The 24,917-nt window shown below is 42.6% G+C and overlaps 1 protein-coding gene across 1 annotated transcript in view; it reads left to right on the top strand.

Annotated features, from left to right (window-relative positions):
- Window positions 1-24,917, top strand: part of csmd3b (CUB and Sushi multiple domains 3b) — a 346,791-nt gene that overhangs the window by 284,000 nt on the left and 37,874 nt on the right. Inside the window, 10 exon segments of the mRNA XM_030788642.1 lie at window positions 2,277-2,422; window positions 8,970-9,050; window positions 10,557-10,670; window positions 11,842-12,030; window positions 12,778-12,924; window positions 16,598-16,786; window positions 18,956-19,141; window positions 19,596-19,790; window positions 20,850-21,023; window positions 21,511-21,684. Of these exon segments, the coding sequence (XP_030644502.1) occupies window positions 2,277-2,422; window positions 8,970-9,050; window positions 10,557-10,670; window positions 11,842-12,030; window positions 12,778-12,924; window positions 16,598-16,786; window positions 18,956-19,141; window positions 19,596-19,790; window positions 20,850-21,023; window positions 21,511-21,684 (1,595 nt within the window).

The raw sequence follows: 24,917 nt of genomic DNA, 5'->3' as shown, positions 1-24,917 counted from the left end.
TCATGGGAACTCTATTCAGTCGACCGCATTCCCTAGAAAATTTACCTTTCAATATTTATAAAAATGAGACAAATAAATGGAGAGTATTTTTTTTTTTTGATGACCATTCCTGTCCCGTTTCTTTTAAATTTTCCAATCCCTCTGGCCATGGTTTTGTCTATATATGAACTGGGTAGATGAGTGATAAAGATATGGAGAGGATTTTTCCCAGGGGCATTCCTATAGCATTAAGCAACTGTTTCTGTGAATCATTCCCCCCTGCTTATACTTCTATAGAAAAGAAAGAAGAAAAGGTAGATTCTAGTGTGGAAACTAGCTAGTTTGCCACCACAAAGGCCCCTAGGAATCCTATTCTAAATGTTTAGTCTGACGCTAATACTGTGTGTGATTTCATGGACAGTGACTAGAAAAGTCGTCCTTGTTATGTTGTTAAATTTGACTGCAGATTCTGCCGTCTCAGATAGACGTTGTTCAGACATGGGAACGTTCTAGAGCAGTGTAGATCTTTCACGATGCTTTCAACTCGTACCTCGCTGACATTGGTACTGTAGCGCCGCGTTAGTTACCGAGTCAGTCTGAATAGTTAAGCAGTTCTTAAATAAAACATTTTGTTTTACCCCCCTACACACGTTCATAAATCCAGACTTGAACAAGCTGTGTAAACCGAAGATATCGATCGCTGGAAATATTGCGTTCTTCCCCAGGACCCCATAAAAGAGAATAGAGAGAGTAAAGTCTTGAGATGGTAAATGTCCTTACAGATTCGGTCAGGGGTACTACACGGTGCCCCCCCCCCCCCCTTTTTGAGTAACTGTCCTTCACAGTTCATTGATACCGCTGTTGCCCGGCATGATAAAATACCACTTCAAACGAACCCCTGGAAGATTCCCCTCCCGTGATGAATACCCTCCCTGTCCTCTCTTGTATTTGTGGCCCCTTTTGTTTTTAAATGCAGGGGGCACGTTTGTTTATTAATGGTGCCTGCGCTCACCCTTCCAGCACTGCTATCTTTAAATTATGTACCTTCTGCAAACTTAGATTCAAAATCGTTAATGTTTTTTATGGTGATTCGTCCATCATGGACTGTGTTTTACGCTGGTCGTTTGCAGACTCCGAGACCTTCCATTTGTTTGCCTCTTCCACTGTTGTGTTTATCCACACACGCGCGCACACACACACACACACACACACATACACACACGTACACACACACACACAAACACACATACACGTTCCATCACGTCTCTTTCTCTCCACCTCTGTCTTAACACAGAACACAGACAATACATACCAATTACATACGTTTCACATGACACACACAGCCACCCATTCACTGCTGTGATGTGTCACCTCTCCGGTCTCTCACTGACGAGCAAACCAGGGAAACGACCCAGACAGTGCATTTTTGTCTGTTCAGGTAGCACCTCAGGTAGCAGGAGGTCTGAGGTCTCACTTTGCTCCTGTATGCTCTGTGTATGTGTCTCTGTGTGTGTGAGTGTGAGTGTGTGTGTGTGTTGTGCCTGCCACCTTAGCTGATAATTTGAGGCATATGTGAGAAACCTGTCAGCGACCCATTCAAACCACAGTCAGTTATTTTTCTAGTCACAGAAGAGGAGAAACCCCCCCCCCCCCTCGAACACACACACACACACGCCCATAGACACACGCACACACACACACACACACACACACACGCCCATATACACACGCACACACACACACACTCACAAACATACACGCGCACACACACACATAAATGCACGCACACGCAGATGGAGAAGGAGACAGACAGTTGCTTATTTCTGACTGACAGTATTTGTTTAACAAGACTGGCATACCCAGGGATTACTCAGTAATAAGGGAAGTGTATCTTCAATGTGTTTTCCCTCATTTTTCTCTTCCTTCCTCTTAAACCTTGACATTCATCCTCTCTCCTGGATCAAATCAATATTTATGAAATCACTTGTTTCCAAATACGCTTAAATTGCTCCAATATTCTGGCCTCATGAATAGACAATAGGTCCTTATAAATCACTAAGACAGAATATGTCTTTAAGATGAACCAAGTCACGTTTTTCAAATACTCTGAGAGTACACATATTCTGAGGAGTAAAACAAGGGTTAGTTTTGAATGTTTGAATTCTTAAACTGATTTTTAGGTTAGGGTGGAATGTGACACTGTTGTGTATAAATCACTGTAAGATCTCAGATGAATTTGACCCTGGTTAAGCGGCAATTTTGATTGACCATTCTTGTTTGCCCTTTTTTTTTGATAGGGATGGGCCCGACACAGGCTCTCCACAGATTGGTCAGTTCAGTGGGAACACAGCGCTGGAGTCGGTCTATAGCACGTCCAATCAAATCCTTATCAAGTTCCACAGTGACTTCAGTGGGAGCGGCTTCTTTGTCCTCAGTTATCATGGTGAGAGTACCACCAAACACACACACACAGATAACACAGACAGACACACACACACACATGCGCGCGTGCGCATACACACACACACACAGACAAACAGACAGACAGACAAATAGACACACACACACACACACGTGCGTGCATACACACACGCGCCCGCGCGCACACACACACACACAGAGATAACACCCTGGGGCTATAAGAGACCTGCATGGACTAACTGTGATGGGTTAAAGTCATTTTCCATAGCTTATTTGAAAGCAGTGTCTGCTGTTCCCATTGCTCGTAACTCTCTGTAGCATTGGTGAAGGATTTGTGGTTGCCTTACACAAAAATTTAATTACATTCAAGAGCTCTTCAGGCTGGTTTCTTAGGGTGAATTTAAAAGTCTGGATCAAGCTAACTCATAGAGGAGTCTCCTATGGAACTGAGTCATCGTTAACACAAGAAAAAAAAAGTGCCATCTGGCACCTGGAGTGATTACATCACAGAATTAATAATGATGCCAAAACGCTGGCATAATGTGTGCCCTACCGTGTGCTCTGTGCTATCGGGAAATAATTGTGAGGTGCCAAAACCATTAGGATGGTAGTGTAGGATATGTTTGACTGCGCAAACCCCTTAAGTGTTTTCAGATGGACAAATTTCTATGAACTGCTTTGTGATGGATGAGTTGCCCACACATACACACACATCTATCCGTGTACATATGCACACACACACACACACACACACACACACACACACACACACTCACACATGTGTATGCATGCACACACAAACACTCACAGAGACGAAAAAAGAGCATGGCTGACTGAATTCACACAGACAGCATTTGCACTGATTATATTGACATAAACAGATTAAGCAGTGGACCGGTCCTGACTCAGAGCTGGCTGTTAGCACATTTATGATTAGCTACATGCCTTTATCGATCTTCCTGTGCCCCCACTCCTCTCAGCGGGGGGGCGGGGGGGTCAGTTGGCTCTAAGTGCCACCCCAGTCACTTAAGCACGCCAGCACTCTCTCCCATCAGCAGTTCGGCTGGTGTTTTCACTGTTCATGCCAGAGAGAACATACAGACCCACTCCTTTTTTTTTTCCATTACCACAATCTTTTTCTATTTACAACTGAATATGTCAGTTGTCGTGGCTTGGTCATGTTGCATACCGCACTGGGACAATTACAGGTTGCAGACAAAATTGGGATGCCACAGACACGGTATGTAACCTCAAGAAACATGAAACAAGTCCTAAGGACGCCTGCATGCGTGTGTGTGTGTGTCTTTATCTGTGTGTGTCATTAGCTGTCTACATATAGGCCTACACACCCACACAGGGGATATGCAAAAAAAAAAAAAAAGGTTGCACTTGAAACATTAGAGATTTGTGCTGGAAAAAGCATCCGGTCCTCCACAACATAAATATTGTCCATTACGGCCAGCTATGACAGCTGTTATGTATGTATACTTTATGAATCATGCCAAATGCATCATGTTCTCGCATTTAGGTTAAATGTTAATGAAATTTCTCACACTGCTCCACTCAGAATCTGTCGCAAAGAGGTGGTATTGCCAGTTTTAGATGAAAAAGAAACTTTTTATCAAATCTTTTTTTCTTTTTTCTTTTTTTTTTTGACTCGCTGTCAAAATGTAATTTGTTTTCCTATTCTCCGTGGATCGAGCTAGGAAGTTGGGAATCTCTAATTGCCTGTCTGTTGAGACTTCAGTCTGTGCTGTGTACATGAAGCAAAGAGAAAAAAAGAAGTTATATTTACTCAAAGGCAGCATGGGAATTCCATGGCTCTGTGATGAGTTGGCTTTGATTAAGTTTCATTTCCAGTAAATGGAACACCAAGTCACAAAGACAACTTTATTTCCCTCTGAACACTTTGATTTGAATTAGGAGAAATTACGAACTATTTCCACTAAGATATTTATTTGGTGATCTGTGTCCGGTGTAATCAGATTACGACTCTTTCAGTTCTGCTGTTTTGCTTCATATGGTGGCAAAAAGATTGTGTCTCCATGTTTTTAAAGGCAGTCACATTCAGGAAACAAATAACTCTGTGAATTTGAATTATTTGAAACAGAGCCACAATTAAAAGGAGAACAGCTGGGTGGCTCTTCAGGAAAAGTTACCAATCGTGTTTCTGATATCTTCAATATTTTTAAGAAAATAAACATAAAGAAACTTTGTTTTGATTAAGAATTGCTGATGCCACAATAACACAGCCTTTGGGAAAGAAGAAAAAGCTTTCTCTCTCTTTCTCTCTCTCTCTCTCTCTCTCTTTCTCTTTCTCTCTCTCTTTCTTTCTCTCTCTCTCTCTCTCTCTCTCTCTTTCTTTCTCTCTCTCTCTCTCTCCCTCTCTCTCTCTCTCTCTCTCTCACTCTCTCTCTCTCTCTCTCTCTCTCTCTTTCTCTTTCTCTCTCTCTTTCTTTATCTCTCTCTCTCTCTCTCTCTCTCTCTTTCTTTCTCTCTCTCCCTCTCTCTCTCTCTCACTCTCACTCTCTTTCTTTCTCTCTCTCTCTCTCTCTCTTTCTCTCTCTTTCTTTCTCTCTCTCTCTCACTTTCTTTCTTTCTCTCTCTCTCTCCCTCTCTCTCTCTCTCCCTCTTAGATCTTTGACCCTCCCATCCTTCATTAGAAAATCATGATTTTTTTTTTTTTTGATGATCTAATTATCACATAGACATGGCCTTGGCATCACTGTAAACGTTTTATGTTGTTCTCCAACATGTACTGTACCTGAAAAGGATGTTATGTTTTGGCTTGGAAAAAAAACCATACATGAAAAATATAAGGCACATTTTAATCATTTAAATTTGGATTTTTTTTTTTTTTTTGCAGCTAGCTTTTTTGTTTTGTTTTGTGTTGTGTTGTGTTGTGTTGTGTTGTGTTGTTTTGTTTTGTTATGTTTTGTTATGTATTGGATCTCTGAATAATTTGTGATGGGATAGGTTCATGTCTTCCCACAGAGGACTTACACGCACCCTCCCTGTTATTATAAAAAGAACCCTCATCGGATGTCGCTCCTCAGACAAACCTAAAATGTCAACATTTCTTTATGAATGAAATGAGTTGAGCCTTTTGGATGGTGGAAGGTCAGTTTTACTTCAGTAGTCCTGATAAAGCTAATGGACATGGCAAAGTCCGTTTTGCAGCAGTCTCAACAGTAACAAAAGCACCTGATAACCTTGACAGGCGGTTTTCCCTCCATCTGAAGAGGTGTCTGGGACAAGATGCGACTCAAAGCCTTTTGAATCAGCTCTCACCTTGTAATTGGCTGTTAACTGCAGAAATGGATGCTTGAATGAATGAAAGTCTGCATTTAGATAGCACTTTTTTTTTTCTCTGAAACCTGCAGTCCTGAACATTGAAACGGGCTGACTCTTCTCACCCATGATCAAGTGTCTAAGACCCACCTCGATAATCCGACAGTATCCGCAAAAACACTTAACACAGGAGTCATGAGACAGAGACATAAAACTAAAAATCCAATCAGTCACTGAGACATCAGGATATATATATATATATATATATGTATAGAAGGCCAGAATGGGACTCTGACCGGAGCTCCAGGGTTTAACGTGTGTTTCTAACTGAGAAGATCTATATATTTAAATGTCCATTAGAAACCAGTACTGGGGAAACTGTGTTTCTTTTTGAGGACAGAGACCATAAGAACACTTTGTGCCCGTCACAACTGGAGGAGCCAGACAGAGAACGTTACAAACTGGGTCCTCTTGACTCTTCTGTAGCACTTCCATTAGTGTTGTGATTGTCCCTAGACATCCTCCACTGAATTACACATAAAAATCCAATTCTTCTTTGATTATTCTTTTTTTGTTGTTGTTGTTGTTTTTTCCTCCCCCTTGTTGTTTGGAGGGATTCGCAGAATATCAAGTTCACCTCTGGCCTTTCTTTTAATAACTCAGAATATTTCAGTGCTGTCAAACATCAAAACTCTTTAAATTTCTGCACTTCTTTTTTGGGGTATGAAAAGGTATTAAAGTTATTAATATCATGAAAAGGTATTAATATCGCATCTGCATGGTGTGTTATGAGTGTATGAGTATATTAATGAATCCACTGAATGAACCACAGGAGGGTTAAAGTTTTACTTTACACTTCTATCCATAAGACTTTACTAGAGTGTTTTTTTTTTTTTGTCAATCTGAAATGTTTTTTGTTTATGTTTTTGGTTCTTTTTCAAAAGGAATGGCCCAGCTTCCCCATTAACAATCTGCAAATAGGGACTTTGTGGTGCCATGACATCAGAGCCAATGCTGTATGTTGACATACTGCTGTTTGTAACATCCTCAGCCGGATCCCACGGGTGGTTCTCAAACGCGTCCAAAAATCTGACAAATGAGCCCAAAGGAGGCTATTGTTCTGCTAGACACAGCCAGTGAGGGACTGGCAGTGGTGTATGGGGAAGTCATTCTCCAGCCTAATACTAAGACACAAACTCCCCCAGGCTCTGTTAGCCCCTTTATAATAATATTTATTTATAGAAGTGATAAATGACTGAGTACTTTCATTCTTAAGACCTTGAGCGAGCCGTGAAAACGATGAAATATCAAACCAGAGATGAGGAAGATGTAGACACGCCCTTTTGTCTTCTTCCTTTTGTTTCCTCCATGGTAAACAATGTGCTTCCATAAATAGCTGATCGTAGTTGAAGTTGTCGTTTTTTTTTCTAGAGGATTGGTTTTAAGTTTTCTCATGCCGCAGGAAGCAGTTACGACAAGTCGCCATATTTCACATTAACATTTCTCATATTTTGACCCAGGATATCTATTCACAAGAGTTAATCAATCAATAGAGAGAAATCATTGATCAAACTAGTCGGTTTTCACTCCAGTCACTGGGCACAGAGAAGCAATGACCCGCCTGGGAGAAACAACAAGTCAGGTCAGGTCAGTCCGCCGCCTAGATAAATGAGTGATACAGTACGATACAATACAAAACCAAAATCCATCTCCTGCCCAGGAGCAGAGCCAGTGATAAGACATGTCACCTAACAGCCTGGTTAAAATCAGCAGTCAGATGATACAGATTGTTAGCTGAGGGGAAAATGAGCAAATTGTGTAGCTAGTTAGCAGGACAAGCACCTCCGGCCTGTCACCCACAACCTTCAGCTTATCCATCAGTATAATGTGAGAACAGAGTCCTCTTGTGGAGGACTGAGAGAAGAATTGGCCACCTGGCCTTTAACGAGAGCACCTGCCAGGAGTCGTGGAAAATGCCACTCATCTGTCACTGGTCTATTAACGTCTGGGTCTTACTCTGCTTTTTTTTTTTTCGGTCAGATGACAACCACATTCAGAGTAGAGCTCAATTATTAATTAGTGCTATTCCAGCCTCAGAGTCAAACGCTGGCTCTTGGTCAAGCAGGACGAAAGGGGGGAGAGAGAGAGAGAGAGAGAGCTGTCATCTTTAATCTCCTTCGGTATTTCCACTCGTTTCTCGAGCGGCGTTCAAAATCGCACACGTCTTCATCTTAATCAGCTGAAACGCTCTTGATCATCACCGTACGGTGAAGAAGCTCAAAACACCTCAGCTGTGCCAAGGTTCCCTCCCCCGGTTTCTCCGATTCCCATTAACGGCGGAGTAATTAATGCACAAATTAAACGATGCCGAGCTATTTCGGTAATTAACGGCGACAGCGTGGCTGCCGTCTGTATATAGCCAGGGAGAGGCTAGGATGTCCTTATATAATTGCAATGCAAATTCACCCCTTTGCTCAACCTATGGGAGTATAAAGGGTATCAATTAAGTTTGTCTCGTTGTAAGAGAGATTTAGCGTTATCATCTCCTCGTGCTGTTTTTTTTTTTTTTTTCTTTTCCTGGCAATGGCTGTATGCTTTACAAATCCTTTGGCAGTTTGATGAAACAAAGATTGTTGATCGTGTTTGTTGTTACGAGATGTGGGAGACTGATACGGGGGACGCGGAGAAACTCCTTTGAGAGTTGTTGGGATCAGGCTTTCTGTTGAGATATGCGTTCCTACCCGTGTCTCCGTGTCACCCCTTTTAATCACCTCGTTAACTGACACCGCAAGAGCGCGCACCATTAGCTTTGCTTCTGCGTCAGCCCCCGACCGGCTAAACATCACCTTCACCCCACTCAAACCTCCGAAGCCTCTGCCGGACACGGCCCCACCTGCCGGACACAGCCCTACCTGCCGGACACAGCCCCACCTGCCAGCCCTCCAAAGCTGGCATGAAGGGAAAATGACATTAGCGCTAGATTTCCATTTAATCTTCAACTTTTTTTTCTTTTATGTGTTTTGCTGCCTCTCTCTCTCTCTCTCTCTCTGTCTCTCTCTCTCTCTCTCTCTCTCTCTCTCCCGCTCTCTGTCTTTCTCACACACACACACACACACACACTCCTTCTCTGTCTTCTGTCAAAAAAAATCAATAACCATTTTTGAGCATATGTAGGTGGTGCACTTAGCCAGCATGCTGCGTGTGGAATTACTAAAAAGCTTTTTTTTTTTAGAAAAAAAAAAAAAACTGCCTTCATCCTCCCTCCTCTTCCTATACAGCCTACCAGTTACGTGTGTGCCAGGCTCCCCCTGAAGTCGCCAATGCAGATGTCTTAATGGAGGATAACGAGTTTGAGATAGGTAAGGATCACTTCGAGTATGTTATTTTCAGTGTAAGCACAGTGGAATGATATGTACTTATATGCTAAGCTACACAGTATGAGTGCAGCTCAAAGCAGAGTTACCTTACCTAAGCCTCAAGAGTTTTAGATTTGGTTTGTGTCTTCGCAGTTTTGTTATCTATGGTCATCATGTGTCGTGTTTCCTCATACGTATCCTCAGCAAAAAGTTCTAATCACCTTTTGGAATATCATTTATATTATTTATATTATGTGCAGTATTTAACCTATTTACAACAGGACTTGTGCCAGTTTCTGGCTCGCATTTCCAGAATTTTCTGTATGTCCTCCATCTCAGATAGAGAACCCAAGTCAGGTAATACTGATGCCGAGGTTTACTGACCTCTGACTGGAGAAATATTCATAGAGCTTTGAACACACCCCTTCTGTTCTCTGATTGGTCCCCGGGGTGAAATATGTTCCAGGGCTGTGATTGGTGGTGTTAAAAAAAAAAAAAAAAAAGTGGGCCATTACGATAAAGTGAGATGGATTCACCTTGCCCAGTACCCAGATACTGGCACCTCCATGTTCACTCGTCCATACACAAGCCATCTCATACATCATCTCCTCTTCTTCTCCCTCGTCGCTCACTCCAGATTATTTTTAGATTAAAGATATAGATGACGAGGGCAATGAAGATGATTCGTGATCTGCATTTATGGATCTTTACATTATGCTATGGAGTGCTATCACACTAAAGAGATGGCGGTCTCGAAATTTGAGCCAACCCGTGCACAGTTTACAACTCAATTATTGGCTATTCGACCTTAAAATGTTAAAAAGTGTATCTGCTCTGTACCTGTGGCATGTGGTTCCATTAAAAAGCACACAGGTCAGCTGTCACGCCTAATTAGGCAGTGGTTTAATCAGGTCAGATCCTCCTCTCTGCCCGTCCCCGCTGTCTCTCTGCCCTTCTGACTTTTCTTATCTGTCTCCATCTTTCCTTTGTATGTTCCCAATCTTCCCTCTCTCTCTCTCTCTCTCTCTCTCTCTCTCTCTATCTGTCTCTCTGCATCTCTCTCTATCTGTCTCTTTCTCTTTCTCTCTCTCTCTCTCTCTGTCTCTGCATCTCTCTCTATCTCTCTCTTTCTCTGCATCTCTTTCTATCTGTCTCTTTCTCTCTCTCTCTCTCTCTCTCTCTCTCTCTCTCTCTCTGTCTCTGCATCTCTCTCCCTGCATCTCTCTCTCTCTCCCTGCATCTCTCTCTCTCTCTCTCTCTCTCTCTCTGTCTCTACATCTCATTCTCTCTCTTTCTTTCTCTCTCTCTCTCTTTCTCTCTCTCTCTCTCTCTGCCTCTCTCTCTCTCTCTGTCTCTGCATCTCTCTATCTCTCTTTCTCTCTCTCTCTCTCTCTCTCTCTCTGTCTGCCTCTCTCTCTCTCTCTCTCTCTCTCTCTCTCTCTCTGTCTCTGCATCTCTCTTTCTCCCTGTCTCCCTCCCCTCTTGTTTTTTTTTTTCTTTTTTGTTCAGGTGACATAATCCGGTACCGTTGTCACCCTGGCTTCACCCTGGTGGGGAGTGAGATTCTTACATGCAGACTTGGGGAGAGACTCCAGATGGATGGTCCCCCTCCCTCATGCCAAGGTGGGTCTCGTCTTTGCAGCTCCTGCTGTGTGTAACAGACTGGGTTTCCCTTTCCGCTGAAGCCACATTCTGTTAAATCTCAAATCATGCCTTAGCACTCATTGATCCATGAGAACTGAATTTTAGTAATATTGTATTAGCTTAATTCAGCTGTCCTGCTTAAAAAAAAAAAAAAAAGCTAAAAAAAAGAGGAAGAAGAAGCCCAAGTTTATGGATGTGTATAATTAGCTGTCATGTTTTAATGAGTAAACACTACCCCTCAGTGTACAGCAACAGCGGTAGATGATAACTAGCAAAGAGCTCCTATTAACACATCACATATACTGTAATATGTATGGAGCTATGCTTTAGGAGCACGTAACTAAATGTATTGTAATGCAGTTTAATGGTACAGAAATATAAAATCCTGTGTCAAATCGCTACGGAAACCACTAACCTTTATTTCACAGCAAAAATTATGATGAGAACGATATCTCTCTGGCCAAACGGTGGTCAAATGAACTACTGTTACACTGCTATAATTTTGCATATAGTTATATAGTATAATAAAACACTGGCATCTCAAGACATGGGCACAGATTTTCTTGTCACTGGCTTGTCATATTCTCTCAAAGCATTTCTTGCTGAGCTTTGTGGCTGAAACAGATGTTGCCATTAAACTTTCATGGCACCATCTTTCTCTCTCTCTCTCTCTCTCTCTCTCTCTCTTTCTTACTCTCTCCCTTCGGGGGGTTAGGGAGCACTCATTTTGTCAGTTTGTCCTTCACTGGTATTGAGGAGAGAGAGAGACAGGAACAGGGACGGCAAACTTGGTTAGCTAACTGAATCATTTGTTTTGACATTGACACTGAATACACAAACAAATGAACAGAGTGAAAATGAGAAATGAAAAGAGTCAAATGAGGTACAGGCCAAACAAGTGAAGCAGTCCTCCCTTCATCAAGACAGTCTGGAATTTCAAATGAAGAAAAAAAAAAAAAACCCACAGTGGGGGAGGGAGGGGGCGCTAGCTTTGCATTTTCTCAGTTCTCTTTGTTTACAGCCGTTACATATCCACGAATAGCAACAAAATGTAAACCCGCGGACACGGTCACCCAACGACGGCCCACGGCGAGAAGGCGAGGATTCCGCTGAAACCAGTTCTTCTCTCTGTGGTTTTTTTTTTTCACAGTTCAGTGCCCGGCTCACGACGTGCGATTTGATTCGTCGGGCGTCATCCTAAGCCCCGGTTACCCCGACAGCTACCCCAACCTCCAAATGTGCTCGTGGAGCATTAACGTGGAGAAAGGCTACAATATCACTCTGTACTTCGAGTTCTTTCAAACCGAAAAGGAGTACGATGTCCTGGAAGTTTTCGACGGTAAATCTCGAATTCATCTCGCATTTCGTATCTTGCGTAATTGCCTCAAGGTGGCTTAATTAACGGTGAATGATGTATTTGTGAACACTCTGAAAGTATTTGTAAAATTTTGCAATTAGCCACCATTGCTTGACATGAAGGTAAACTTGTCTATAAATGGTAAGTGAGCATCTCTGGAAAGATGTTGTGTGATGTTTTCGGCATCGCACATCACAATTTAGCGTTCTAGTTTGAAAGGTTTTTCTTGCGTACAGACAAATTTGTCTGAGTGATTAATTAAGCTCTGTTTCAGTGTAGAATCAAGCTGTTATCCAATCTGTGTGTTCTTACTGCTGCAAGTCCCTCAGGGAAAAATCTCCCATGAACGGGCTGTACCTCAGCTGCAACTTTGTAAAATTACAAGTCAAATGCCAAAAGTGAGAACTTTGAAAGAGCAGAAGCCGAGGAGTATTCTGCATTTGATGGCGGCTCATAGTTCTCTGAACAAAGAGTACTTAAGTTTAATTACAATAGCTGGTATGATCCACATCCCCTCTCCTCTGGTGATGTTTTACAAACCCCTGTGAGAAACTCGGTGTAATTAATGCCTCTTCTAACTGCTTTTTTCCCCCTCTAGAGAAACATATTCCTCACACATCTCCACGTTTCTCCGTCTCACTCTTTATTTCTCTTCCCCCCCCCCCCCTCTCTTGTCCTCTTTCTTTGTCTCTTTTTTTTTTATTTGTGTGTTTTTGTTTTTTTTTTTAGGTCCCACAATCCATAGCCAAACCCTTGCGACTCTGAGTGGTGACCTTCCTACTCCTTTCAACATCACCACCACTGGGCACCAGCTGCTGCTTCGCTGGTCAGCTGACCACGGCACCAACAAGAGGGGGTTCCGCATCCGCTATGTCGGTGAGTATCAAAGTATGTATCCATTTAAATCACTTTTTCACTTGCACGCTTACGTCTCTTCCTTACAAGCAAATGGCATGTTTATAAGAGATGAAGAAAGAGAGAGAGAGAGAGAATGTTTGTGTGTGTGTGTGTGTGTGTGTGTGTGTGTGTGTGTGTGTGTGTGTGTGCGTGTGTGTGAGAGTGAGCGTGAGTGAGTGGGTGAGTGAATGAGTGGGTGAGTGAATGAGTGAGTGAGTGGGTGAGTGAGTGAGTGAGAGTGGGTGAGTGAGTGAGTGTTTTTGCGCATGTGCATGTGTGCACATTTACATGCATGTCTAACTGTATGTGCACCTTTGCTCGAGTTTGTGTGTGTGTGTGTGTGTGTGTGTGTGTATGTGTGTGTGAGTACGTGTTTGAAAAATAGGACAGTCGTCTTAAAGGGTGATGTTTTTATTAAACGGTGTCATGAATGCTTTTGCTCAATCTCTGCTCGGTCAGAGAGGAATAAATTTCAAACTCTGTAGAGTATTGTGACGCTGATTGATGTGACTTCTGCTTGTCTTATTTGAGAGACTATGAATAGTGCAGGCACTTTGTTTCAGATGTCAGATTTCAGCCTATATGTGTATTCGCCACACTCCCTATGGGACTTTGTGCTTTATGGGGTCTGGAGAAGCATACAGTTGACAGGAAATGATGAGGGCAAGCCCCATTGGCCCAGAGGTGCACTGTGCATTAGTGGTACTACAGATGTCACTCGGGATGTCAGCCAATGCTCGAGACCCGAAAACATAGCCATTACTCTCGCTTCACTGTTCGCCTCACACCCACTGTACCATGCTTTTAGGAGTATGTACAGCATGTGTATGTGTGTGTGTGTGTGTGTGTGAGAGAGAGGAGAGCATGTAGACGCGACCGGGTCATGTTTAATGTGATTGTGTGCGTGTGCGTGTGTGTGTGAGTATGTGTCTGAGTATATTTGTGTGTGGGCGATCAAGCATCTTGTCCAGAGCTGTATTAGACTGAGCAGTCACAGACAGTCAGTGTGACCAGGGGTCTCTCTCTGGTAAACTAAGAGAGAGGATGTTCCTTTGGGCTCTTTTGTTGGCAGTGGAATTAGGCCATCACAGAAGAGCTCCCCGAAAAAAGGGGAAAGAGTTTGTATAATTCATAATGGACCATCGTTAATGTGTCATTATATCTTAATGCTTTCATTGTTATAAATAGATGAATTAAAAGAATGTCATGACAGTGACATTGAAGCTATCTGTCAGACACACCTATCCATGTCTTTCTATTGAATTTCCCATGGGAAATCTCATGTTTATGACAAACGGAAACATTTGCCATAGGAAACTGCTCCCAGGCAATGTTTTAATGTTTTTTGTTTTGTTTTGTCTGTTTTGTTTTTTTTATTTGTTTATTTCAAAGCACAGAATGTTGTTGCTTGATGGCACAGCTTGTTTGTTTATTTGTTTGGTTTGTTGTGCAGTTTTGCATAACCCAGTTATATTTCAGGGCATTTTATGAAATGAAATACTTACGGCTTTTGTGAATGTTGAAGCGGCGCTGGAGTCTGAGCGTGTGACGGAACATTCCGGGTTGCAGGAGGAGAGAACGCATTCATTCTCAAACACTGAGCGTGTGTCTAGAGTGTGTCTAGAGATCGGTTTAGAAGATAACTAACCATCTCAGATGTTTAAGTATGCAGGAGATTTTGGGGTAAATCCTCTTTGAAGTGTTATCTCACACACACACACACACACACACACACTCACAGGCCCACAGTCCAATTCCCTTCACAATCCATCTGTTGTGCTCACTTTTTCTCTCTCTCTCTTGCTCTTTTTCATTTAGTTTTCACACTCCATAGCCTTAAACTGCTCATTGCTCCACTCATTACAGTGTCAGTATTAGGGTACTCTGTCCTCTGCTTACCTTTTGCTCCCCCTACACCCGTATCCTGGTCCCCAGACAAGCCTTCCCACAAACGACACGTCTTTATGACTGAACTTTGGTTCACCCCATCTCTGTGGTCCCCCTGACAGGAAGAAGAAATAAGGACAAAATCCCATCCAAGTTCCTTCAGACTTACCTAACGTAGACAGAAATAGCCCCTATTATGATAAATAATTTCTCCTCCATAACCATACACAGTCACTAATGTGAGAGCAAGGGTTACACCCAGGTTGGTCGCTTAAATAATCATGACTAAGTAATGACTGATGAACTGAAAAGCATTCTCCTCAACACATCATAGCCCGCCTTGAGATGTTTTTACATTATAGTAATGTAGTACGATGTAACAGTAATACAGTAAAATGTTTTTCACGTTATAGTTTTGGGGGTTTTTTTTCACATTACTAAAGAAACGCTAAAGTTGTGTTGTCTTTAGCGTGTTAAGGTAGCATCTCGCGTGAGACTGGGGTTCAGGCTAGCAGCCATAGCAGTGAGGATACATCTTTAGACCAACAAGTCTGGGATTCAACCAGACTGTGGCGAATCTGTAGAGACTTCTGTTTCAGTCAGTGTGCACCTCTGATCTCGTCTGACGTAGACCTCGATGTATTCACACTGTTGTAAAGCTGAACATGTGAGTTTGTGCTCTTGAATGATTAAAGTGAACTGCAATGGGCTTAACAAATGAGCCACGGGGGACATTCTACATGTGCAGAGTTCAAGGCATTGCAGGACTCCTTTAGATGTATGACTTAACTAGAGTAAGCTCACACAAACTGGAGTCGACTTTTGCATTCTTTTGCGTATCAGATCTAGTAAATCTTTAGTCAAGAACTTTATGTAAAACTGTTAGAATTAAAAAAAAATGGCCCTGAGAAAAATGAATCACCGACTGACACTTTTGAAAAGTTACACACGAGTTACACAATCAGATGAAAACTCTTCTGGCTCGCAATTTTGTCAGAAATGTCAAAGTGAAATAAATGAGTGCCTTTTTGTTTAGGCTCTCTGAGCGTAAGTGCAGCTGTTTTGTCCATTGAGTTCAGAACACGATGACTTCACTCAAGTGTGTTTGAAACAACAAGCCATTGCTTTGTATTAGTTTTGCCTCTATGGTAAAAGAGGCCTCCAGCAAATGCTAAAGTGTTCTCGCAAAGAGTCCTGTTGTGGCTGAGGGTTTAAACGTACTGATGCAAAAAATTATTATCAGGCAAGAAGCAATCAAACTCATTACGAGGTAACGCAGTTCATATTTAGCAGGGCATTACATACAGCAGTTCAGTTTCTAGAAAGGTGTGTTAATATTAAATTCTTTTTTCAAGTAACAAGATATGCTTTAACAAACAAACAGATATTTTTTTCCAAAGCCACTGCCACTGGATGTGAGGAGAGTGGCAGACAGATTCATACTGGGGGGGTGGGGGGGGGGGGGGGCAGCATTCACATGGGTTTTGTATCGTCACACCACGTGACTTTTTTTTTTTTTTTTAAGTAGTCATCTGATCTGATCATCTGGTTTTCCAAGCTTTATGTTGTGTCTAACGGAGGCTGGAAAAATATGGTTTTAAGATTGGGATTTGGCACTCTTCAGTTACAGCAGAGGCATGGCAACTTTACCTTTTTATCAAGTTGAAGAGCATGCTGAAGATGAGGCCCAGGCTCTGGGCTTGTGTCGCAGTGAGTGATTTAAAGAGCTGATGGGGTGTCTGTCTTGTGTGGTTTGTCGGTACAGCTCTGTACTGCAGTACTCCAGACTCCCCGCTCCATGGTTCCATCAGCAGCCAGACCGGTGGCCACGTCAACAGCGTGGTGAGATGGGCATGCGACCGCGGCTACCGGCTCATCGGCAAGAGCACGGCGGTGTGCAAGAAGACCCCTTACGGCTACTACGAATGGGACGCGCCTGTCCCCGCCTGTCAAGGTGAGAGATGAAAGTATTTCAGGTTCTGCTAACATTGCTGATGACTTGAGGTCCAAAGGTACCTGAAACCCAACCTTACAGCTGAGTACTTATGGCCAAAGGAATCCAGAAATCAAAATCATATGTAGGATATGTATTTGGAAAAGCTTTTACTTTAGTGTCCATCTAGACTCACACCTAAATTTGTGCATCCATAGTTTATTCCTTGTCACATATAGTGATTATAGTGATCTCACTGCATATGAGGAAACAGAACGTCATGGAGGGAAACAGATCTTCACTGAGGATAGACTCCCTGCAAGAAAATTTACATATGATTTGTAGAAGAAAAGTAGGTCACAGATGCTGGTCACATGCTCAGCAAAAGTGAAGCTAAACCAGAGAATTGGTGAAGACAAGTATTAGCATCTGAAATGTTTGAAGGCTGTTATTTATGACCTACTGGGCCCCCAAAGCTTAAAGAGTCGATTATCACAAAAAGAAGACCCTGAGCGCAAACCCTCTGCTAGATATTAATTTCTCTGCAAGCAGTTTTTTTTTTTTTTTTTTTTTTAAGCAACAACTCCGAAGCCAGACACTCTCCAGGAGCTTAATCTTTAGCTCTGCTAATGAGCTTTTATGGTCAAAGATAGCCAAACTGGAGTGATGCCATAATTACTCACACGCTGTCCTTGCCGACACCGCTTTACTTATGATTCGTTTGATTTGTCAAATTAATGACTAATCAAGAGAGCTATTTCCCCAGTAGAGTCATTTACACTGTACCATCTATCCGCACGGCTGTCCGTCACGTAACCACTCCCACCCAACTCATATCATTCCTGTCACAAAAACCAAACCCAAGCAGAAGGAGCTGCTCTGCCCCCCCCCCCCCCCCCAAAAAAAAAGCTTATTGTTTCTGAGTCAGTGCTCTGAGAACTGGGGGCTCCTCTCCCCTCTTAAATACACTAATGTGACAGGCTTGCCCCCTAAGCTTAGGAGGCCAAGTACGACTCCTACGGCCCTAACGTCGAGTGACACTTAAATGAGTCCTGTAAACTTCCAGAGTGTTCCGGGCGCTTCTTCAGTTTGTCTGTTATCTTAAAGCAAAACAACAAGAGCTCGTCTCATGTCATCATCATGTCTGCTAGTCCGGAGCTGTAAATGTGAGCTCGTTAATTAATGCCAAAATATTTTTCAGATTTAATTCTTGTCAAAAACGGGAAAGAGGCAAGTGCGATTTCAATGCGACACAAGTGTCGCGTGGCGAGGATCTTTGCTTAAAGGCTTTTCCTGGGCTTTGTTGTTCCGTGGGATTGTCCTCTGCTGAAGCATGAATATATGCCCCAGGCAACTGACGTCCAGAATAGTTTCATCGGATGTTTAGCAATGCACTGAGGAGGAGAAGGAGGTCGACTATTTGGACAAAAACTGAACTTTTGCCACTAGCTATGGGAGAACACTAACGTTAACATGGAGCACCGTGACTTGATGTCTGAAGCTTTCATACCGCTTTCACTCTATCTGTAATTTCATGTACCTGTGAAATCTGATGTTTCGTTTAAGCTCTTGTACCTTTTTGAATGTAATTTTTGTTTTGTTTTATTCTCCGACTTGCCATTGATCTTCAGCCAGACTTTTGCTGTCACTTTCAAAGAAGTAGTTATATATTCCAGATTAAAAATCGACCTCGCAAATTTTAAAAAAAAAAGCTTGTAGCCCATGCATTGGTCGTACCCAATACTTTAATGTCATGACATTTTATGTTTGTTTTCAATTTGAGCTTTAAGGAATATTATTTATTGAAGTTAAAGGAAGGTGTCTGAATATAATATGTCCTTGTGTGCCAACCGAATGTTTATATGGCCCTTTCCTATAGTCAGAATAATGTCTGTTTAATCTGTGTGACCGTAGATCTTAAGCTTGGTGACGTTTTGGGTTTTTTTTTTTTTTTTGCCAGACATTTGAACCACAGTTGCTGAGAATCGATCAAAGTTTTAGTGCTGCGTCACGGTCTCATTGAGGCTTGTGGGGACAGAAAAAAATGTGTGCCTCCATGAAACTGCAATTCCTCTCTTTCTCTATCTGTCTCCTCTTTCTTCGCCTTACACAACCTCTCTGCTTCTACTTCTTGTCTCCTCTCTTCTCCCACCCCCTGCTCCCCTCCCCTCCCTTCCTCCCTCCCTCCAGCTGTATCCTGCGGAGTGCCCAAGGCCCCGGTGAACGGGGGAGTGCTGACAGTGGACTACTCAGTGGGGACACGTGCGACCTACTTCTGTAACGACGGGTACCGGCTTTCTTCCAAGGAGCTGACCAGCGCCATCTGCCAGCCTGATGGCACGTGGAGCAACCACAACAAGATCCCCCGCTGCTCAGGTAGGAGCCCCCTGCCAGCTGTGACAGGTAATCTCCAGCCAAAGAGGCGGAGGAAGGCGATTTTCGGTGGCGGAAGGGAGATTGTAGGCGCAACCCAAGAGGGCGATTATAAGCCTTTAAAATATCCCTCCGCCCCTGAACCCCAACCCTCATTTATTTATGAGCAGATTATTGCCTCTTTGCCAAAACATTTAGTCGTTGCCCATTAAGAGCTGACATAAACGCCTTGGACACGTTACAAATGAGTGTAAAAGGAGGTCATTGGTTCTTCAAAGGAGGGAACAAAACATTTGAATGTTTTATGGTGTTGAGCTTAATTATGGATAACTGTGGTGGGGGCTATTTTGTTGGCAGACGGAATGTAGGCTATTTCTGTATGTGCGACTAATTATATTTTCCTGTGTTTTTGTGTCTGTGTCTGTGTGTGTGTGTGTGTCTGGGTGTGGTAATGCAGTGGTGGTATGCCCTAGCATTGGATCGTTCTCTCTCGAACACGGGAGGTGGCGGATCGTCAATGGCTCTCATTACGAGTACAGGACGAAAATCATCTTCAGCTGTGACCCTGGCTACTACAGACTTGGCCCCGCCCATATTCAGTGTATGACCAATGGGGCCTGGAGCTGGAAGAATGAAAGACCCCATTGTCAAAGTGAGAGGAATTCAAAACTTCTCTACCACCCGTTCCATAACCCTCTACAGATCTTTCTTTTTTTTTTGTTTCAGGCCTAGTTATTCTCTAGCTTCTCTGTAGCCTATTTCCAAGTTTTTCCAATATTGTCTATCTGCTTTCTTCTCCACTAAATCTCCTCCCCGACCATTCTCCAACCTCCATTCCTCTAGGCTCTTTACAGCCTTAATCAATCTTTAGAATCTTCCTAACTGATCCCAGTCTTCCTAACTCATCTATTGGCCTTCCCCAGTCTTTTACCCACTCCTCTACCTTAGTTATAAAACATTATTAGATTTATTCAAGCTCTCCTGGATCTATTTCTTACCCTAATAACATTTTTCTATGGTACTTCTCAAACATCTCACCCAAGTCCTCCACCTTGCCTTAAAGTATCCTGTCCAAATTGTCTAGAGCCGCCTACAGCCTTTCTACAACCCTTTACAAAGGCGTTTCAAGAGATTACCCTGTTCAAACTTTCATAGGAGTAATTCACCATCGACGTCTCATTGTCTTGATGTAATCGCTATGATCAAACTCTTAAATAAGAGTTGATGTTGAGAGGAAAATGCAAATGTATGAAATTGTTAAGGATACTCAAGGAAAAGTGTCCAAAATCCTTGAGCATCACTATACCACTCTTCTACCAAATTCTCAAAAGCCACCACAAGTTCCTTAATTCACCAGTCATGCAGTAAATCATCTTTTGACATTTTTTAAACTCCTTTCCAAACTTTCGCAGCCCTGCTCCCGGCAACTCCTCTGTACCATATTTCGTTCTCACCAAACTCTCTGTAAGCTATTTGAAGCTCTCCTCCTATCTCCAGACCTATGGCCAACCAGTCTCTCATTGTCCGCTGTAAGATGTTTCCTTTTCCCATATCTCTGTCGGAAAGGCAATGCGTTATTTGTTTTGTATAAATAAAGTTGTAGGTACAGACACAAAGGTTGCCCAGCAGGTGTAGTTCCACATGCGGCATTAAGCAATCGGAAGATGCTTTGTGACTCTCCACTCCATCGTTGCTATCTTTTCTACCATAGTCATATCCTGCGGACAGCTTCCCACCCCTCCTAATGGGAAAAAGATTGGGACACAGACCACCTTTGGGGCCACAGCCATATTCACGTGTGACCCGGGTTACATGCTGGTGGGCTCGACCGTACGGGAGTGCCTGTCATCTGGCCTCTGGAGCGGAACAGAAACACGTTGCCTCGGTAACGTACTTTTGATTACGTTGACAGATATGCTTCTCCCTCATTCTTTGCATGCTGTGTGTGTGTATGTTTTCAGCTGGGGGAAAAGAATGCTAAATGTGGATAGTTTTAAAGACTGAGTAAGAACTTCTTAGATGAGCGTGCTGAAATAGTGTTGGACTCTCTGTCACAGGGTATAATCTCTGTTCAAACGGAGCTGTTATGTGAAAATGTTAGATGAGTGTGGGTAGATGCCCAGTCTCTTTAAAAGCATCTAGATTTCACTGAAATGTAGGGAAAGCTCCATTTAAATGTACTCAGAAGGGGTTTTTGGCTCTCTTTTAAAGGTCTTCAGCTGCGAAGACCTGCGTGGTCTTTTTCAAATTGTCTGATTCTCACCTTGCAGAGTCTCTTTCTTTCTGAAATGATGCGTTTTTTTTTTTTAATTAAAAATGGCAGCCCTTACTCACTTTAAAAGGTGTATTTTCATCCTGTGCCATTTTTCCAGCCGGTCACTGCGGTGTGCCTGAGCAGATTGTCAACGGTCAGGTGATCGGGGAGAACTTCGGCTACCGTGACACGGTGGTGTACCAGTGCATCCCTGGCTTTCGGCTCATTGGTTCCTCTGTGCGAATCTGCCAGCAGGATCACAACTGGTCAGGACAGCTGCCAGTCTGCGTCCGTAAGTTCCTTCATTGGTCTTTGGTTGAGGAAAGCTGTGGAAAATTACTGCTGACACAAAAAAAAAGCCAAAAACTTTTGCAACGCGAAATTAAAGCTCAGGCTGCGTTTGTCAACATCAGCAGCTGGCTACATTACCCTGCATCAGAGCTGGTCTCATCTAACCCCCGAGAGCCTGAACTCCTGCTGAACCACTACCTGATGCTGATTAGCTGAAAAATGTATGCACTGATTTCCCAAATGGAAATATGTCTTAAGAGCTGGATGGATGGATAGATAGATAGATAGGCAGACAGACAGACAGACAGACAGACAGACAGACAGATAGATAGATAGATAGATAGATAGATAGATGAGTTAATTATGACTTTGTTTATCAGAAATGTCATGTTACTCTACATTCAGATCTCTGAGTGTTAAATTATCTCCAGTTTTCATTAGCTTTTATCTTCTGCTTTTACCTGCAATTGTCATTTGCTTAAAAAAAAAAAAAGAGTCTTGTGCTAATCAGCCTTTTGGAAACCTGAAGAGGGTTCAAAACTGAACACAGAGAAATAGGACGACAGTGCAGATGGTATTACGAAGCCAAGACGCCATGTTATATACCATATCAGGATAGGCAGTTTTAACCATAGTTTTATGTTGATTGGTGCTTTGTTACCAAGATGATTAACAGGGTTCTGTCCCTGGGTAACTCAGAACAGAAGCCTCATCACGCCTTGGCTGTCAGGGCTGACTGGAGCCAAGCGTATCTCCTCTGCCTGTCTGCCCCATTTCTCAGGGGGTGCTGGCATTTAAGGAATCCTCTCTCGCCTTGCAAGGCATTTTTAATTAAAGTTTCATTGTCAGTGTGACACCAAAGAGGAGTGAAAGGCTATGCCTGGGGCTCGCAGCTAGCATTTATCCGACAAACGTAGGCTAACGAATCCGTCTCTGGGCCGAGATTGCGGAGGTGGAATGTCTGTTTATCACACACCCATTCTAAAAAAAAGGAACATGAATTTACAGAGCAAAATGAATGAGTCCTTGTGTAACTACAGCAGTGCCACGTTACTGATCCAGATTAAACTGTTTGAGCCGGTGGACTTTTTCATATCTCTTCAGAAAATCATGAAGCTAAGGTGCTATGAAAACTTAACAAGCAAATGCATCACTCATTTTTTTTTTTTTTGTTGCAGGGGTGGTATGATTCAAACAAGTGTCCGATTCTCAGTCGCAGATTAGTTTGCAAGTCACAGAGTGCCACGGCTCTGCTTTGCCACACTGTCATACAAAACCCAGAGAAACGTTTTTTGGGTTTTTTTTTATGTTTTCTTCTCTATAGCTGTCAGCGCATCAAAAACAAAGACATTAAATAAGGTGATAAGGATGTCTTTACTACACTCGATTGCAGCATTGTCGTTTTCGAAAACAGCGGCGATCGCTTCACACAGATAGTAGTTAAACACAAATTGCAGAAACAGCCACGGCACATAAAAGTGTTTCTGGCTCAGAATGTCGCTTTTTTTTTTTATCAGACGGTGTGAAAGAGAAGAAAGGAATCAGTCCGCTCTCAGGAAGGAAAATAAAGACTCTTGCTTTGAGCTTTCAGTGAATCCGAGAAACAATCAGCTGACACATTGAGATCTTAGACGCTTTGCTCAAATATTAAGCCTCAAGTCGTTTTGGTGGTACAGCACGTTTGAAACACACTGTAAACAAACAGGAGGCACGAGAGAGAGAAAGAGAGAGAGAAAGAGAGAGAGAGAGAGAGAGAGAGAGATTGAATTTTGTTCTTTAAACATGCAGTGATTTGGTTTGAAATATGAGTTATGGAGGGTACTGAAATGAAGGGGAAATTGCTTGTGTGCAAAGAGAAACAAATTATAACTGTAATTATGCAAATGAACTGTGTGGTTGTTTGTGAGAGCGGTGGGGAGAAGCACGACGAGGGACAAAATGTGCTCATGCCTACGAGAGCCGAAACAAAATTTAAAAAAAAAAAAAATTAAGTCTGACAAATTAGAGAGGACAAGGGGATTGTATTTTATACTGAATAAGAGCACTTCTGTATATAACCGCTCGCACAAAGACAGATGGTTTCACAAATAAATCACTGATATGACCTCATCTGTGTGAACACAGTAAACCTTGAGCACAGCAAAAACCTATGAGTAATTCTTCACATTCAGTGGAAGGCTTAACATTACTTAGAGCTTTTAGTTTTGTATTTATGCTTCTGCTGTTGGGATGAGGAAATCACTTTGGAAGGGCCATCTTTGTAGGAAGCACTGCCACCATTTCCACTTGGTAATGCTTATCCTCTTGAATGTGAAATGTTTGCTTCTTTCATGTGGGAAAAGTGAGCACTCATGCCTTGTTATAAAGCATTTGATATGTTATAACATTGTAATAACCACAGCAGTGTAGTATATTCATTGTCTCAAAATGCAGATTGATGTCAGCACTTGTCTGACTTCGAAATAACACAAGATTTTCTGTTTCTAAGTAACAGATGTTTTGTTTCTGGTGTGAATTGATGTGCCATGTTGACCTCTGAATTCAAACTGAAGAGGATTAAAAACAGGAGCAACAGTTAGGGATGGCTAGAGATGCTGCCTCCCCCCCCTCCCCTAAAACTGAGTCACTGAGGTGGAATTAATCAGATGTGTCTAGTTACAAGGGATTGTGTCCAGAGCTCCTGTCACAACAGTCGCTCTTGTGAACACCTCTAGGCTAGATTTTTCAACCTCATGCTGATACACAGTCGCATTCATTCTCTAGTTCTGTCTGACACAAAAAAAACAAAAAAAACAGACTGGCTTAACTTCTTACATGTTTGCTGTAACGTTGAAATGCTGAGAAACATGTTTTTGATGGTTTTAATGGTCTCAGTTCAAACATAGGGCATATGAATGCCATATCAGAAAATCAGCCTGCGAAGCCAGACCGCGGTTTCCGTCGCCAAAGAGATGACCCATGGCCTTAACGGCAGTTATCACTAATTCACTAAACCAAGAGTGTGTGTGCGTGTGTGTGTGCTTGTGCATGTATGTGTGTGTGTGCGTGTGTGTGTGTGTGAACGCCCCATTTGCAGCCCAAAACTCCAAGAGTACCGCACACTTAAAACATCCTTTCTGCATCACTCGGCTAATGCTCACAATTGAGCAAAAATAATACGTTTTGGCCCATTGGCCCGGTAATGGCAGCCCTTTGTTTGGATTAACCGTCCTAGTGCTCTGACATAAAACCGCT

Source organism: Chanos chanos, chromosome 12 (genome assembly GCF_902362185.1).
Source record: "Chanos chanos chromosome 12, fChaCha1.1, whole genome shotgun sequence".
Lineage (NCBI taxonomy): Eukaryota > Metazoa > Chordata > Actinopteri > Gonorynchiformes > Chanidae > Chanos > Chanos chanos.
Note: the sequence above shows the minus strand (reverse complement) of the source record. Positions and strands in the feature narration are given on the sequence as shown.